The sequence below is a fragment of the Nymphaea colorata genome, chromosome 1 (genome assembly GCF_008831285.2).
Source record: "Nymphaea colorata isolate Beijing-Zhang1983 chromosome 1, ASM883128v2, whole genome shotgun sequence".
In the NCBI taxonomy this organism is placed as follows: Eukaryota; Viridiplantae; Streptophyta; class Magnoliopsida; order Nymphaeales; family Nymphaeaceae; genus Nymphaea; species Nymphaea colorata.
In genome coordinates this window covers 6,675,555-6,694,446 of record NC_045138.2, presented here as the reverse complement: position 1 = coordinate 6,694,446, position 18,892 = coordinate 6,675,555, and the positions used below count along the sequence as shown (strand labels likewise).

At 37.8% G+C, this 18,892-nt stretch overlaps 1 protein-coding gene across 1 annotated transcript; it reads left to right on the top strand.

Moving 5' to 3' along the window:
- Positions 1–5,849: 5,849 nt before the first annotated feature.
- LOC116252668 (putative disease resistance protein RGA3) lies at positions 5,850–10,183 on the top strand. The gene is made up of 2 exons (XM_031627095.1): positions 5,850–5,876; positions 5,976–10,183. The coding sequence occupies exon 2, from the start codon at positions 5,994–5,996 to the stop codon at positions 10,167–10,169; it is 4,176 nt and encodes a 1,391-aa protein (XP_031482955.1). The 5' UTR covers positions 5,850–5,876; positions 5,976–5,993; the 3' UTR covers positions 10,170–10,183.
- The last annotated feature ends 8,709 nt before the right edge of the window (positions 10,184–18,892 follow it).

Here is an 18,892-nt window from a genome sequence, read left to right as displayed (position 1 = left end):
GAACTCAAGGCGTATCAATTTTTTTTCCTTGGAAGCCCCCCCACAATGCATTTATCAAACAAGCAGTCAGTGAAATGGAACCTACAACAATACTCGAGTCGAAATTACTGAAATTCTTTCATATTCTGAAACAAGAACATCCCTCATCCTTAGTTAATGATACAATTGAAGAAATCAACATTGAAACCAGTGAGAATCCCAAGAACCTTCAAATCGGCACCAGTTTGTTAGTAGAGGAGATGAAAAAATTTGAGTTTTTGCATGGACCTATAAAGATATGCCACATAGACCTCCAGCTGGTTGAACATCGTTTGCCCTTAAGTGTCAATTGCGAGCCAATTAACACAAAATTGTGCAACCTTGATCTTCGACTAGAAGGACCCGTAAAAGAAAGATTGGAAGATCGTGCAAAGGCAAATTTATTCATGCTATTGATTATCCCAAATGGTTGGCTAATATTGTGGTGGTCCCCAAGAAAAATAGCAAAATCAGTCTATGCATTGACTTTCGAGACCTAAATAAAGCCACACCGAAGGACGATTACCCACTTCCAAACATTGATTTATTGGTTGACAATACTACAGGTTGTGTCATTTTTTTTTATGGATGGATATTGAAGATATAACCAAATCAATTAACTGTCAAAGATCAATGTAAGATCACTTTTACCAACCCTTGGGGCACTTTCTGTTACACGGTAATACCGTTCAGGTTAAAGAATGTTGGAGCAACTTATCAAAGAGCCATGGCTGTTATCTTCTATGACCAGATGCACAAAATCATGAATGCATATATCGATGACATATTAATTAAATCTAAGGCAAGAGAAGATCACATTGAAACCCTCACCCAGGTGTTTAAGTGATTCTTATAATATAAGCTTCATTTGAATCCTCAAAAATGTGTATTTAATTTTCTTGTCACAACCCATGAAGAAGCAATGGGGTCTCGTTCCTTGCTTCAAGAAAAGTATTCGAGGTGATGAATGTTCTTTCCTGGTATTGCCACTTGTTATTGAGCAACTCATTCAGGAAAGTGGAAAAACTTAAAATTATGGACAAAAAAGCAACACACGCAGGCAAAAGGATTAAACCTGCAATGCAAACCAAAGCAACCCATGCAGGTAAAGAGATTAAACCTGCAATGCAAGCCAAAGCCACCCACGCAGGTAAAGGAGTTAAACCTACAATGCAAGCCAAAGAAACCTACACAGGTAAGAAGTTAAACTTGCGATGCAAGTCAAAGCAACCCATTCAGGGTGTTAAACCTGAATTCGATATCGGCAAACCCACGTAGGTAAAGGGTTAAATTTGCAACGTAAGCTCAAGCAACCCATTCAGGTAAGGACAAATGCAGTTTCAACATTTTTAATATTTTTAGCCAAAATTTTCATCACTCAAAATTTGGGGTAGTTATCTTTGCCACTAAGCACGGCAAATGCCAGCTTAGTAGCAAAGAGAGTCATCTGTATCTCCTAAATTTTTTAAAAAAGACTACTATTTTATTATTTGAATTTAAATTTTAGACAAAAAAAAAGAAAATTTCCACTATTCGATCCAAAACGAATTTTTAAACTGTTATCCAAACCAAAACAAAATTCAAATTCAAAACTCAACCTTAGACATGAGATTCAAATAAAAAATCCAATTATCAAATCCAAATTAGATCCAAGATCCATGTTTAGATCCAAATCAGGAATTCCAAAACACTTCCCTCTTGAATTCGAATTTTGAATTTTGGCTCCAAAACTCTTCCCTCTTGAATTTGAATTTTGAATTTTGGCTCCAAAACTTTTCCCTCTTGAATTCAAATCTTGAATTCGAACTTTGAATTTTGGCTCCAAAATCTCTATAAATACCCACACAATCCTCCTTCTTGGTGATGAGCCAACCATGGAGAAACCACTCATGCTTCCTCACTTGAACTTTTTGTTTTTCCTTAGCTCTCTCTTTCCATTTCTTTCTTTGTCTCCAACTTGGAGCAAGCTTCATCAAGCTACAATTATTTAAAGGAGCACAAAGAGATATCTTGGTGGTTCATCATCCTGGAGCTTCATCTTAGGTGACTCCATGATCATTCAAAAGAGAGGGCTCATTCCTAATATCATCCATATTCGAGGTATGTAATCTTCTTCTCATTTTCATCTAGTTTCCTCTTGCCACCCTCCCCATGGCCATGCAAGAAAGCTCAAATGATTTCTTATCTGAAATTGAGAGCAATGCCTTGAGTGCACTGGCAGTATAAGCAAGTATAAGCACAGCAGAATATATCTAATTTCTTCATGTTATCTCCAAAAATATACTTGCTATATTGTCTTGTTCATCATATATGCTTGAGATGATGTTTATGCACGATATTCTAATTTTTCCTTAATTAATGACCAAATGCACGGTGAAAATGAGTGTTTGGGGTTGGGATTTCATCATTCTTATATTGATTTTGAGGTTGGGACTTGTCCAATCCGAGAAAGCCCTAGAGAGAGAGAGAGAGAGATTAATAATAGAGATAGAATGAGAGATTTTAAGTTTGAAATCAAAGAGAGAGAAACCTAAGAAAAAGAGAGAGAATGAATTTCATAAAGAAGTTTAAAAGTGAGAGAAGGAGAAAAAAAATTGAAGAGAAAAAACATAAAAATTAATAAAAGAGAGAGAAAAAGACATTTTAAGAGAGAAATCAAGGAGAGAGAGAGAAAGAGTTTTAAAAGTGAGATAGAGAGAGTAAGATTAATAAAAGAGAGAAAAAAACTATTTTAAGATATTAATCTAAGAGAGAGAGTGAGAGACAAATAAAGTTGAGAGAAGGGCAAAGAGAGAGGACGATTAATAAAGGAGAAGCAAAAAGAGATTCTAAGAGACTAATTAAAGAGAGAGAAAGAGATCTAAGAAAAGGGATAAATCCAGGAGAGGGAGAAAGAGATTAATAAGAGAGAGTACATGTGTGTGTGTTGGTGGTGCAAAAATAGATTTTTGATATTCTAGATTGTATCAAACATTTATAAATATAATGATGGAAAACAGATTATAGCAACTTTTATCGTAAAGAAAATGACGCTCTTGTCGCTTTCTCTTTTTTCCTAGTGGACCTCCTTTCGTGTCTCATGCATTTAATCTCTTTCATATTGCCTTATATCTTGTTGGCTTTTGCATTGCCTTTGGAGTCTCTCTCTCTCTCACACACATACTTTTGACCACTTGCAGCGCCTTGGTATTAGTTTAACTAACCAATGTCTCATCTGTCTCGCTATGGCTGAGTCTCGGGTCCACCTTTTACATTTTGCCCTTTCTTCTTTAGTGTTTTTGCCTCTGCTTGGCCTTCCTATGTTAGTAGCCTTACAGACCCACCCTCCATTTGTTTTCTTTTCCTCTTTTGTCCTTCCCCCACCTGGCTGTTTCTTAGGGTCGTGTTTGGAGGTGGTAGCTCATTTCCTCTTGGTGGCGCATTTGTGAGGAGCGCAATAATAGGGTCTTCAGGGGCACCTTCTCATCGCCGGAATATGTGGCTCGTCTTCTGTAGGGGGATGTCCATTTTGTTATAAGGATACGGCGCCGTCCTCCGCCTGTGGCTGGGTGATTGTGCCACTCGGTCTATCCACTCTCTCTCCACCCCTCTTATTTCGTTTGACTGTGCAGCTGTATTGTATATTTCGTTCTTTTATTTCTGTTTTTGTGGTTTGTTCTTGTAGCTAGGGAACTTCCATTTTATCGTCTCTCTCTCTCTCTCTCTCTGTGTGTGTGTGTGTGTGTGTGTGTGAATGGAAACAAGAAAAAAGAATGAGAGTCAGGGCATGTGGACCCACTTGCAAACACATACCAATTATCTCCAAGTAGTAGCGGTGTCGCAATCTCAAATATTTACTAAGGTTGATAATGGAAAACGGAGAAATGAAGCGAGAGGAGGGAATTAGCAATAGCAAGTTTACATGGCTTGTCCACATATGTGCCCAAACTTCAGAAAGAAAAGACGTAGAATCTAGAGTGACTGTTCTTGGGTCCAGGCTGAGTCAGGAAAGCATGCAAAGCGGAAGCTTTTCTCTCTTCGTTTGCTCTAATTTCTACAACTGCTGGCCACAAATATGTTTCAGCAAGCAGTTTGCCAAGGGGGTCAAGTTCTACTGTTTTCTTTTCTTAATTGTTGGGAACCTAGAAGTCTATGTGACATAGAACAAATCCTCAATGGCCCTAGGGTCCAAGACTACTTCAGTACCTCAGTGAACTTAAACTTACAGAAGAGAGAGAGAAAAGAAATGAATTAAGAAGTAGAAAAAGACCATAGCAATAATGACTTCTCAAGATGAATGAAAACCGGAAATCAGTGGCCAGAGAAATTGGGTCTACTCATTCAAAAACAGAAAATAATTGTCCGCAGCCTGCTCTTTATGTCATTAGTTCTTGTCTGCCTTTCTTTCCCTCCATTTAAAAATTGCTTCTCTTCCTCTGCAGTCTGCTCTTCAATCTAGTGAGAAACAGGTGGAGATGGCAGGAGAAATTGGTGCTCTTGCAGAAACAGCTATTTCCAATCTAGTGAGAAAAGTGTAAGATTAATAAAAATGTAAGTCTTTAAGAGGGAAATCAAAGAGAGAGATAGAAGAAAAAAAAGAGATTGTGTGGAAGAGAGAAAGAAAAAGAAATTTTAAGAGACATCTAAAACAAAGAAGGGAGAGATATTAATATAAAAGAGAGAAAATAGATTTTAAGCGAGAAAACAAAGAGAGAGAAAGAGAAATCAAGGAGAGAGAGAGGTTTAAAAAAGAGAGAAAGAGAAATTTAAAGAGAAAAATAAAAAAGAGAGAGAAAGCGGGAAAGTGACAGAGAAATTAAAGGTAGAGAGAGCAGGAGATTAATAAAAAAGAGAGAAAAAGATATTTTAAGAGATAAATCAAAGAGAGAAAGATTAATAGAAGGGAGATAGAATGAGAGATTTGAAGTGAGAAATCGAAGAGAGGGAGATGAAGGGAGAGAAACCTAAGAAAAAGAGAGAAAAAGATTAATAAAAAGAGATAAAAAATAATTTAAGAAAGAAATCACAGAGATTAATAAAAGAGATAGAGAAAAAAATAGATCTTAAGGGAGAAATCAAAGAGAGGGAAAGAGAAATCAAGCAGAGAGAGAGAGGGGTTAAGAAAAGAGAAAGAGATATTTAAAGAGAAAAATCAAAAGGGAGAGAGAGAAAGCAGGAAAGTGACAGAGAAATCAATGGCAAACAGAGTAGTAGATTAATAAAAAAAGAGAAAAGAGATTTTAAGAGATAAATTAGAGAGAGAGAGATTAATAACGGAGAGGGAGAATGAGAGATTTGAAGTGAGAAATCAAAGAGAGAGATATGAAGAGAAAGGAACCTAAGAAAGAGAGAGGAAAAGATTAATAGAAAGAGAGAAAAAGAGATTTTAAGAAATAAATAAAAAAGGAAATGATTAACAAGAGAGAGGGAGAATGAATTTTATAGAGTAGTCCAAAAGTGAGAGAAAGAGAAAAAAACTTGAATTGACAAAAGCCTAAGATTAATAAAAAGAATCCTAGATTCTATCAAATATTATGTTTGAACTAAAATTTGTAGTGTATATATATATATATATATAATGTGGTGGGGAGGCACCTTCGTCTTCCCTACGCGTCTCTGGCGACGCTTGCATATTTTTCTCTATGTGGTCCAGTATTGTAAACATGCCCTTTCACCAGATCGAAGAGAAACATCTTGCTATTGGAGGAAAAAAGAAGCAGGAATTTGTCGTGCATGGAATTTCTTTTTCATATTACAACCACTTCTTGCCATGTTGTTTAAATTAAAGGGACTGAGAAAGCTGTTGCAGCTACTCTCTACCACTGTCTAAATTAGACGGACCCATTTTAGAGGAGGGCCGCCGAAGACTACAAGTCAATGTGTGTAATTGTCTGCAGCCTGCTTTATCATTAGTTCTTGCTCTGCCTTTCTTTCCCTCCATTTAAAAATTGCTTCTTTTCCTCTGTTCTTCAATCTAGTGAGAAACAGGGGCGGAGATGGCAGGAGTAATAGGTGCTCTTGCAGAAACAGCTATTTCCAATCTGTTGGGTGCTGTCACCAACTTGTTGAAAGAGAAGAGGGATGTTATCTTGAACGCCAACGATGATCTAAAGAAGTTACAGAGGAAGCTGAAAATCTTCCAAAAGGCCATCACAGATGCAGATCGCAAGCCCTTTTTAAGCAAAGAGCGTGACAGAGATCTAGAGGGAGATCTCAAGGATGTTGTTTATGATGCAGAAGACATCATCGAAGAATATCAAAGCAAAATTGAGGTCAGCAAGAAGGTACACAAACGGCCTTGGACCGCTTTGTTCCATTCCGTTAACGAACATGTTTCTTTTCCCTGTCAACTTGGCAACGAAATCAAAGAAATCAATGAAAGGCTTGATGAAATAAAAAAGGATTGGGACATGGATCTGCTGAAACCAAAACCAAAAGAGAGTAGCCAGGGCCTTATTGGTGGTGAAGTTGACAACTTCCGAGAGACAACCCATCACATAGGTGCACAACCACCCATAGGCAGGGAGAATGATAAAAGGGTGATAGTTGAAAAACTCTTGTCCATTGGCTCCGAACAGAGTAGTATGACAGAGGAGTGTGATGTTTCTATTATCTCTATTGTAGGAGAAGGTGGGATCGGCAAGACTACTCTTGCAAAAATGGTCTTTAGTGAAGTCAAACAACAGTTCGGGGGATGCAGGTGGTGGGTTTGCGTTTCTGAGAGGCCAAACCGTAAGGATTTATTGAGGAAAATACTGAAGGAAGTGTGCAAGGAATCTAAAGCAGGACTTGATACTTCTTTGAATGACTTGTGCACACAAATACAGAGTGAGCTCTGGAATAAAAGATTTTTGCTGGTCTTAGATGACGTATGGGAACTAGATTGGTGGCAGGGAGAGGTAGAGAGCACTCTTACGAGAGGTGCGATGGGGAGCAAAATTTTGATCACTAGTCGAAATATAGATGTCTCCAAAGGGGTCGGAGCATTGTATATGCATAGATTGCCAATACTGCAAGAAGATGAGAGTTGGAATTTATTCTTGAACAAGGCATTGATGTCCAAAAATGATTTGGTGAGCCACAATTTGCATGATATTGCAAAAAAAATAGTCAAGAAGTGCAGTGGGTTGCCACTTGTGGTCCAAACAGTTGGGTCCTTAATGCGAACAAAAAGCATGGAAAAAGCAGAGTGGAAGGTGGTTGCGGATAGTGTGATCTGGGAATGGAAGATGCCTGCCTCTTCATCTTCCTCTCAATATGGAAGCATTCTTCCTGGTCTCATATTGAGCTACGATGACTTGCCTCCTTATTTGGGCAGTTGTTTTGTTTATTGCAGCATTTTTCCAAAGGATCATGAGATTGAAAGGGAGGGATTGATCATGCAATGGGTGGCACATGGATTGATTGAGGAAAAGGAAGGCATAGGTTTGGAAGTGACAGCAAATCAATACATTGAAGATTTGATAAAGCGATGCTTGATAGAAACCCATGATAGATTTTATAGGGGCACTTGTCTCAAGTTGCATGATGTTTTGCATGACCTTGCCTCATACATAGGTGGAAAGGAATATAGGCATGCCTCTGATACTTCGCAAACCCGCCATCTTTCATTACTTGGTGTAGATGATGCAGAAGCGGCCATGCAATATAATGCCTCAGGAGCAGCAAATAAGGTGCGGACATTATTGAGTGCATCCTTGTCTTCGGTGGAATTCACCAATTTCAAGTGGTTGAGGGTGTTGTCATTGATGCAATGTCAAATGGATGAGCTACCAAACTCCATTGAATCCCTTTCACTTCTAAAATATCTCGATCTAAGCCGATCTGATATGAGACGATTGCCCAGGTCAATTGGCAAACTCTGTAACTTGCAAACATTGGATTTAAGTTATAGTAAAATTGAAGAGTTGCCAGAGGAAATGGGCGAACTGTGCCACTTGAGGTATCTTGGGCTGGAAGTAACAGTGCATTTGAAATTTATGGCAGAAGGGTTGGGGAAGCTTACCAATTTATGGACCTTGCATAGGTTTCTGGTATGCGATGACAAAGGGGACACAAGAGGATGCAATATTGGGGAACTAAAAGACTTGAACAAACTGAAAGGGGAATTGTTAATAGAAGGTTTGGGTGGCAGAAGGGTGAAAGTAATTGATGCAAAGAAAGCACAGCTTAAGGAGAAGCGTGAGCTAAATGGTGTGGAATTAAACTTCAAGGTGGGAAAGGATGACAAAGTGGATAGTGCTTCTGAACAGAGGGGTTTGCTGGAAGCTTTGGAACCTCCACATGGCATAGAGAGGTTGGGAATTTGTGATTATGAAGGAGATAGGCCTGCGTGGTATTTGGACACCAACTATGAGGAGCTGCGGACACTACGGCTGCGACGTTGTCGATTGTTGGCAACAGTGGTGGGAATTAAATCATTGGAAAAATTGGAGGTCAGTTACTGCCCAAAGCTATATGAATTACGGTGCTTGCCTTTGCTAAAGTCATTGAGTATGTTCAGCTGCGATGGGCTCAATACAATTGCTGACATGCCTGCTCTCAAGTCATTGAAGGTACCTCCATCTAATAGGCTGAAGACTCTTGCTAACATGCCGGCCTTGGAGTCATTGGAGGTGGATGAATGTCGCAGCCTAGAGCAAGTAGCTGAGATGCCTACACTCATCTCGTTGGAGGTGGTCAGATGCAGTAGGCTGAAGACTCTTGCTAATATGCCGGCCTTGGAGTCGTCGGATGTGAGATATTGTGGCAGCCTAGAGCAAGTAGCTGAGATGCCTGCACTCAGGTCACTGAGGGTGGAGGGATGTAATATGCTGAAGACTCTTGCTAATATGCCAGCCTTGGAGTCGTCAGATGTGAGATATTGTGGCAGCCTAGAGCAAGTAGCTGAGATGCCGGCACTCAGGTCACTGAGGGTGTACGGATGTAATATGCTGAAGACTCTTGCTAATATGCTGGCCTTGGAGTCATTGGAAGTGAGAGATTGTGGCAGCTTAGAGCAAGTGGCTGAGATGCCTGCACTCAGTTCGTTGGAGGTGGGCAGATGTAAGAGGCTGAAGACTCTCGCTCACATGCCTGCCTTACAGTCGCTGCATGTGAGTCATTGTGGTAGGCTAGAGCAACTCGCCGACGATCACATGCCTGCTCTCAAGTCATTGGAGGTGACTTATTGTGGAAGCCTAGAGCAATTACCTCATGACATGCCCGCCCTCAAGTCGTTGGAGGTAAGATATTGTTGCTGCCTAGAGCAAGTAGCTGAGATGCCTGTCCTCAAGTCGTTGAAGATCGATGGATGTGATGGGCTGAATGCTCTAGCTCACATGCCTACCATGGAGTTGCTGGATGTGAGAGATTGTAACAGGCTAGAGCAAGTAGTTGTTGACCACATGCCAGATTTAAAAAAGTTGAGGTTGTCTGATGTAAACACTCCGAAGCATCTCCCTACTTGCCTTCCTTCACTTGAGATACTTACAATGGAGAATTTGGCCAACTGGGAGGGGTGGCCAGCAGCTGGATCAGGGGACACAATATTTACTTCTATGCCATTCCTAAGGGAGGCATGTTTTGAAAATTGTCCAAAAATGCAAACAGAAGGCTTGCTTTATTGTCTATTAGAGCTGGCGGGGCATGAGGGTCAAGCGACTCAACTTCAAGAGCTGGGAGTGTGGGATTGCCCAAATGCGCGGTTGGGATGGAAATTGCTTCAACACCTTCCTACCCTCATTGACTTGAAACTAGATGGGGCAGCTTTGGAATCAATAGTAGTGCCATCGGAGGTATCAACAATTCTTCCCTCCCTCAAGAGGCTGAGTTTGAAAGACAACAATACTGGAGATCTCAAATGGGGACAGGTGCCTGACTGGGTGTGGGGTCTCTCCCAACTAGAGAAGTTGACTCTGTATGGTTTCACAGAGAACATCAGCTTGGGAGGCCACTGGCAATGCCTCCCGAAACTGAGAAGGCTATGGCTTTTTGAATTCCCCAATCTCAAGTCTCTGGTCGCCATCAATGATATTAATCCCCAACAAAATGAAACGACATGTCCCATGGATGCAAAGCAACAGATTGCCTGCCTCTCGGAGCTTCAACACTTACTTATTTACAGTTGCCCTGCACTTGATCTGCCACAGGAGTTAAGAGACCGTCTTGGAAAAAGGTTAGAAAGAAGATGATTAGTGTTGCTATATGATGTTATTGAACCTTTTCTCTTCATTTTAAATTGTCTGAAATGTTTTACGATACTAATGAATTATGGTTCTGTTATATGGTGTATGAATAACTTGAATGTTGATTTTATAATTGAAATTGTAAAAACAAAATTCTACCACAAACTGGATTTCAAATGAAAATTCCACTTCTAATTTTCCTTCGTGATTAATAATATGAAATTTTGATTTTAGAATTGAAAAAGATGTGTTTGATAAAATAGAAATTCAGAATCCATAATTGATGAACTACAATCTTTGTAACATGTACCTTAAGGAAAAATGAAAAAAAAAAACCTAGAATCATAATTCTATCTCTTAAGATACAATGACAAGATTCTACAGCGAGCCCAAAATTCTGAAAATTCCACAATTCCCATATCATAAAAAGTAAGAATTCTAATTTTAGAATTCTACAATTCGGGCCTCATCAAATAATCACTTAGGGATGTGAATATATATCAATTTGAACCAGATATCTGCTCAAACTATTCTGAAAAAAATCGAATATTGAAACAAATTGAATATCCGATTAAGCAATCAGATAGGATTCATATATGGATTTAGATTACATTTATTTTTAAGCGAATATCCTATATCCAATGCTCTTACATTTTGAAAATTGGCTAAATTTGGTTCAAAGTTCAGAATAAGATTCAGATAGATATGAATGTAAAAATCAGATTCGGATTGTGAAATGGGATTTTGGGTTCAGATTTGGATATGACTTTTTTTTGGGTTTGTACTCAAATCTGAATAGAGATCGATATTAGTAAAAGCGACAAAGAAAATTTAAAAGAGAAATCAAAAGAAAGCAAGCGAGAGAGAGATTGAGTGAGTGAGTGAGAGAAATGAAAGAGAGATGAAGGAAAAGAGATTAATAGAAATGGGAGAAAGTGAGATCTTAAGGGTGCATTTGATTGCACAGATAAAACCAAAGTGGAGGGGGGAAATTGTATGGGCGGATGAAATTTCACCCGCCTGTACACACGACGTATCAAACACACACAACTTTCACCCGTTCGTCGTGTTAAATGCGCGGGTGAAAGTTCACCCGCTCAAAAATCCGACCTCACAGGAAGGTGGTGCCTTGTCAGGCATGTTCTTTCTGCCCTGCCGTCCCATTTGGAGCCTATGGATGTGGATTCCGCCAAACACTTGCAAAAGGCTGCAGTCGGCGTGCATCAGTTTTTTGTGGGGTAACGGTTTCTCCACTTGATTGGGTGGGAGAAGCTCTATGCTCCCCTCTCGGAGGGAGGAGCTGTGTTGAGGAGGTGTCGCGATGTTAACATAGCGAATTTGGCTTTCCTTGGCATGAAGGCTCTAAGTGGCAACTCGTTGTGGGAGGAGTGAGTTAGGGATCGCTATCTCACCACCAGTAGTATGTGGGATTATAATTTGGGGAAGAAGGGCTCTGCAGGGTGGAAATGCATAATCAAAGCCTGGAATGTCATCAGGAGTGATATCATTTGGGTAGTTAAGTTGGGCAAGGAGGGATGATGGTGGGAGATATTAAACAAAATGCCATCTGGTGGCATGGCAGATGCCATCTGGCAAGCATGACACTCGGTCATCTTAGGTATTTTGTGTGGTGGATGGAAATGGCGCAGCAACATCTGTGTTAACATTCATATTGCTTCATGGTATAAGAAAGCGTGGATGGGACTGTCAAGTTCAGTTAAAACGAAAAATGGCCGCAATGTTGTCATACAACGGAGCTTTGGCTCGTCTCAAGTGACATGGTGGATGGTTTGTTGTTTTCAGCTGTAGGGTGTAGGTGTAAACATTTTCTTGTTTTGGAAGACATCTTCCAATTTCTTTTTACGTCAAATTGAAACGAGAAGAAAAAAAAAACAACTTATTGCAGTTTTGAAAAAAGTTTCATAATTTTTCTACCATGTGCATAAAAGCGGGTTAAATTTATCAGTTTAAATTCTTTCTTGTGCATCAAACATGGTTAAATTTACTAGGTTAAATTCTTCTTGTGCATCAAACATAACCTCAAATCGGAAGAGGGTTAAATTTCATCCTGTATTTTTTCCAAAAAAAATTTACCGTGGTGAAGAGAGATTAATAAAAAAGGGAGGAAGAGAGATTTTAAGAGAGAAATCAAAGAGAGAGATGAAGAGAGATTAATGAAATAAAAAGAAAGATTTAAAGAGGAGAGATAAATAGAAAAGAGCCGCTAAAAAGGGAAATAAAGATAAATAGAAGAGAGAGTGTGAGGGGAATTAATATGAAAGATGAAAAAATAAATTTTAAGAGATAGAGACCGAGATTAATAAAAAGAAAGAATGAGAGATGTTAAGAAAGAAATCCAAGAGAAGAGAGAGATTGAAGAGAGAGTAATAGAGAGAAAAAAAATATTTTAACAGAAAAATAGAAGAAAGAGAAATTAATAAAAGAAAGAAAACAAGAAATTGAAGAAAGATATCAAAGAGAGAGGGAGTGAGAAAGAGCATACAAGAGAGAAAAAAAGATATTCATAGATGAATCAAAGAGGGAGGAAGAGAGATTTAAAATCGAGAGATAAATTGGGAGAGAGATAGAAAAATAGAGAAACTAAACAAAGAGAGAGAAATTATAAAAGATAAAAAGAGACATTTTCAGATAGACTTGAAGAGAGAGAAAGATTAAAAAAGTAAAAAAACTTTAAGTGAAAAATAGATGAGAGAGAAAGAGTAATCAAAGAATAAATTATTATGAAGGAGAAAGCCCTTCCTACCATTGAATATGGGCCCATACAATTTGAAATAATAGTCTACTCTAGAAGAAGTTAATGAAAGTAGCTCTTTTTGTTCTCTTATTATATTTCAATATCGAGAATGTACTTCTCAAGGAAAATACACTTTTGAGACAATAATAGAATGGTCAGTAGGTGACTATCAAGAGAATGAAGAAAAGAATGTGGTTAAAGTTGTGGTTTAAAATAAAAGAGTAAGTAGCAGATATTTTAAGAGAGAAATCAAAGAGAGAGAGAGAGAGAGGCATGGAGAGATTAATAAAAGAAAGAAAAGGAGATATTTTAAGAACAAAATCAAAGAGAGAGAGAAAGAAAGATATATTAATAAAAAAGAGAAAAACAACTTTAAGAGAGAAATAGAAGAAGAGAGAGAGAGGAGAGAAATTGAAAAGATAGAGAGATGGAGATTGATAAAGGAGAGAGAAAGAGAATTTAAAAGAGAGATTAGAGAGAGATTAAGAGTTAAGGGGAAATTTAAATAGAAAGAGATTAATAAAAGAGGGAAAAAGAGTGGTTTTAAGAGAGAAATTAGGGAGAGAAAGAGAGATTAATAAAAGAGACAAAAAAAATTCAAGAGAGAAATCAAGACGAGAGAGATAGGGATCAATAAAAGAGGCAAAAATAGATCTTAAAAGAGAAATTTGAGAGAGAAACCAAAAAGAGAAAGAAAGGTTAACAAAGGATAGGGAGAAAGACAGATTTTAAAGGAGAAATTGAAGAGAGAGAGAGAGAGAGAGGAATAGAAAATTTTAAAAGAGAAATCAAAGAGAGAGGGAGAGGAATTAATAAAAGAGAGAAAGAAATGTTTTAAGAGAGAAATTAAAGATATATACATACACACATACATATACATATATGTATATGAAAGGGAGAAAAAAATATTTAAGAGAGAAATCAAAGAGAGATAAACAACTATTAATATATAAAAGAGAAAAAAAAATTAAAGGAGAAATCAAAGAAAGAGAAAGACAAATAAGAAAAAGAAAGAGGTAGAGAGGGAGAAAATGAAAAGAGAAATAGATTCATGCAAGAGAGAAAAAGTGAGATTTTAGGAGAGAAATCAAAGAGAGAGAGAGAGAGAGAGAGAAAGAGAAAGAGCAAACAAAAAAGGAAAAGAAGATTAATAAAGAAGAGAGAGATTGTAAAAATGAAATTAGAGGGAGATGAATCCACAAAATATCTAAATGTAACCATATGACTCCTAGGTTGAATGTTAATGTTAAGGTTGTGCACAAGGACAACATCAGTTGGAGTAGCCTGCTCCTTGTCAATTAGCATTAATTCTTGACATTGGCCCTTGATTTAATTTATTTTCTGGCAAGTTACCTTGAGAGCTAGAAGCGGGAGAAGGTGACGAGGAGGTAACTGTCACACAATCATGCAAAAGGAACATAACAAATCTTAGGACTAGCTACTAGCATCCAAGTTTTTTTTAGCATCATTATAGAAGAATAAAGAGACTGGGGAAAATATTTTTGATTATATAACAAGTGGACTTTTGAGCTTCAAGAAGATGAATTGCAATCAGTCCAAAGCAATGGACAACAACTTTTAACACATATGGAAGAGATGGGCGGGATACCTCAAAGAGGTAGAAGCCCTTCCCCCTTCCCTCTGCCTCCAAGGTCTTGGGTTGCTTCTATACCTGCGTAAAATTATATTATTACTCCATTCAACACAAAAAGTAGTGTATGCCACCACTTTGCAGTCCAGAAAAGTAGAGCCAATGACAATCAAATTGAAGACTGGATTTTCACACATATTTTACAATGTGTAGGGTAGTAGAAAGAGGGAAAAACAACAACAACTCTCAACATTAACAAAAACAAGAATTGATTGGTCAGAGAAATTCGGTTCTACACATTCGAGATAGTAATATGTTACTTAAAATAGAAAACCTCACTATGTACAGATGGAGAATATTGAACTGAATAGACCCATTATTATGCAATAAGAATCTCACAAGGTTGAAATAAAGTGATGTCGATTTTCCCTTGGTCTTCTTTATTTCCTTTTGTGCTAACAAACTCCAAGCGTCTTTACAAATTCTTTAGGTTCTTATGGCCATTAATGCCTGTGAGGGGTGATCAATCACTTCAAGAATATGGACCTTTAAACTACGTGAAGTGAACCTTTGTGCAATGTTTATTAATAGGAGAGAGGGAATGATTTTTGGTAGTAAGAAGGGATTTCGTCAAGGGGCTCTCAAGTGCTTTTCATTGCATGTAGTAGTTGAGATGTTCTCAAGGAGTCTTAGAAAAGAAGTTCAGATAAAGAATATTATGATTCCTTGGTTAGCAGGTACTAATTGTTTTGAATCTGCAAATATATTTTTTGCTAATGACATGATAATTGTTAGCAGCTGAGCCAATATCTGTTTTTTCTGCTAAAAATGTGTTAACAGAGTTTGCAGGCAGTGTAGGGCTATGTATTGATAATCAGAAGTCATCCTTTATCGTCTTCCATGTTCAAAGCAAAGTATGTACAGGAATTGCTGGCTTCTTGGGATGGGGCAAAACTTTTTTTCCATCCAAAGTGCAAGATCGGTACTAGCCATGGTTTATTGTACAATGACTGTTTATGGTGGTTTTAGTGATGAATTACGGTTCTTTTAGAAGGCGTTTGATGGCTTGAATTTTGATTCTATAAATAAAGTTGCAAAAACTAAATTTTATCTCCAACTGGAATTCAAATGAAAACTCCACTTCTAGTTTTCCGTTGCATTTAATAATCTAAAATTCTGGCTTGAGAATTGAAAATGTCCTGTCCGATCAAACAGAAATTCAAATTCTATAATTGACAAATTACAACCTTCATAACATGCACCGTCGTCACGAAAGATGAAAAAAATTATAAAATTTTAGAATCATAATTCCACCCCCTAAGGTACAATCAAAATTTCAGAATTTCGATTTAATAATGAACCAATAATTCGAGAATCAATATTCTTCAATTGATAATGCAATTCTCATTTGATCAAAAAATGAGAATTTTGATTCTAGAAATCCACAATTCTATTCTCATCAAATACTCACTTAGTTCAATATATCTAATTTGAATTGCATATCCAATATGATTAAGAACTCAGATCAGATTCAGCTTCAAGAAACGACATCCTGTTGGATTCAGTTATACATAAATCTCTGATCAGATTCGGAGATGAATCCGGATCAAATTTATTTTTAACCAAATATCATATATGCAATGCTATTACATTTTGAAAATAGGCCAATTTTGGTTCAATATTTAGATTGGGATTCTGATATGAATGTAAAAAACGGATTCAGATCAGATTCAAATTGTAAAATTAGATTTAATTTCGGATTAGGAAATGATTTTTTGTTCGTACTCGAATACAAATAGAGATGGGTGCTAATACAAGAGTGAAAAAAGATTTTAAGGGAGAAATCAAAGAGAGTGAGAGAAAGAGATAAATCAATGAAAGAGAAAGAAAAAGATATCTTAAGAGAGAAATTAAAGGGAAAGAGTGATTAATAAAAGAGAGAAATAGAGATTTTAAGAGAAAATCAAAGAGAGAGATGAAGTGAGATTAACAAAAGAAAGAAAAAAATAAAGGGACAATTTAAAAGAGACAAAGTGATTTAAAGAAGAGAGACAAATCGAAGTGGGAGATTGGGAGGAAATTTATAAAAAAGATAAAAAAATAAATTTTAACAGAGATATTGAAGAGTGAGGGAGTGCCATAGACTAATAAAAAATAGAGAATGAGAGATTTTAAGAGAGAAATCCATGGGAGAGATTGAAGAGAGATGCTAATAAACCAGAGAGAAAAAGATATTTTAACATAGAAATAGAGGAGGGAGAGATTAATAAAAGAAAGAAAAAGAGAGATTTAAAAAAAAAATCGAAGAGAGAGAGATTATAAAAGAGAGAAAAATAGTTAATAGATGAATGAAAGAGGGAAAGAGATGTTAAAGAAGAAAATTAAAGAGAGAGACATTAGAAAAAGGAGAGAAGAAGGGAATTTTAAGAGAAAAATCGAATAGAGAGAGTGAGATATTTAATAAAGCATAAAAAAAATAAGAGAGAATCAAAGAGAATGAAAGAGAGGGAGAGAGAGAGAGAACAATAAAAAAGAGAAAAAAGGATATTTTACAAGAGAAATTGGAGAGCAAAAACAAGAACAGAAAGAGAGGTTAATAAGAGAGAGAGAGATATATATATTTTAAAAAATAAATCAAAGAGAGAGAGAGAGAGAGGGAGGGAGAGGGAGAGGGAGAGGGAGAGGAAGAATAAAAAAATAGTGAAAGATATTCTAAGAAAGAAATTGCAGAGAGAGAGAGAAAGAAAGATCGGAAGAGTGAGTGGGATATTAATAAAAGAAAGAGAAAAAAATTAAAAAGAAATTAAAGAGAGAGGGATTAATAAAAGTGAGAGAAAGAGACGTTTTAAGAAAGAAATTACAGAGTGAGAGTGATTAATAAAAATAGGGAAAAAATATTTTAAGAGAGAACTCAAAGAGAGATAAACATAGATTAATAATAAAAGGAAAAAAAGACTTCAAGAGAGAGAGAGAGTGAGAGAAATAAAAAAGAGAAAAAGAATTTGATAAAAGAATATTTGAAGATAGAAATTAGAGAGAGAGAGAGAGAGAGAGAGAGAAAGAGCCGATAAAATAGGAATATATAACAAAATTTGGGGACAAGAGGTTCCCTAAGTACAAAAACAATCCGCAAAAACAGAAGCAGGAAGAAGAAATACAATGCACAGGAAAATAAGAGAGAGAGGAAATACGAAACGGCACAGTCACCCAGCCGCAGACGGACAACGGCGCTTCAACCGAATGACAAACTGGACATCCCCTTGCACAAGACGAGCCACAGAATCTGGCGAAGAGAAGGTGTCCCTGAAGACTCTGTTGTTGCGCTCCTCCTAAATGCGCCACCAAGCTGAAATGAGCCACGGCCTCCAGACGAATGGATGGTGGGTTTGGAAGACTACTAACAAGGGAATGCCAAACAAAAGCAACGACACTAGAGAAAAAATGGCACGAAATAAAAAGGTGGACCCGAGACTTAGTCGCGACAAGACATAGGGGACACTGGTTAGCTAAACTGATACCAAGGCTTTGCAGGTGGTCAAAAGTATTAATATGGCCAGTAAGAAGAAGCCAGACAAAAACAATGGTACGGAAAGATGGACTAGGAGACCAAAGGGACCGGGGTGGGAACAACGCAACAGAATGACCAAAGGAGGCCATGTAGCAAGAAGAAAAGGTGAACTCACGGGTAGGTGAAAGAGGCCAGGATGGGGACGTAGACGATGAGAGGTCAGCAAGGCAAAAGAAAAGAGGAATGACAGAAAGCATGTCGCACCAAAAGTGAGAGGGGGAGGTGTGAGAGATAGAACTATTCCAGACGCTAGGAGAAGGCATGTCGAATTTGGAACTAATGAATTGGGTGATAGGAGAATGTTCAGTTGCTAACTGCCACCACCAAGAACACAGAGAAGACTCGTAAGCTCGACTAAGGTTGGTAACCCTAGCACCCCCAAGAAGACGCGAAAAGACAACCACATCCCAATGCGCAAGGCGATCTGAAGGTCGATCACCATTCCAAATAAACTTATGAATAAGCTTATCAAACCTACGCAAAACAGCCACAGGAGGCCGAAAGACAGCCAAAACATGAAGAGGGACCGACGCAAGGCAGTGCTTAGCTAGAGTAATACGACCTGGGAGAGAAAGCAGTTTTCCCTGCCAACACTGAAGGCGATCAGTAAGCTTCTGCTCCACTCCATTTCAAAAGGAGGGTGCAGGAGGCAACAACGTAATCTGAAGCCCCAAGTAGTCCATGGGCAGGCTAGCAGTCTTACACCCAAAGCAAGCTTCCACGAGAAGTACCGTGGCCGGATCCGCGTGAATGAGGGAAATGTGACATTTGGCGGAATTTGATAGAAAGACCCGAGATGAGCTCAAAAACCCAAA

What these genes read in the sequence shown, in the direction of transcription:
- LOC116252668 (XM_031627095.1), top strand. Translation starts at nt 5,994, where the DNA reads ATGGCAGGAGTAATAGGTGCTCTTGCAGAAACAGCTATTTCCAATCTG.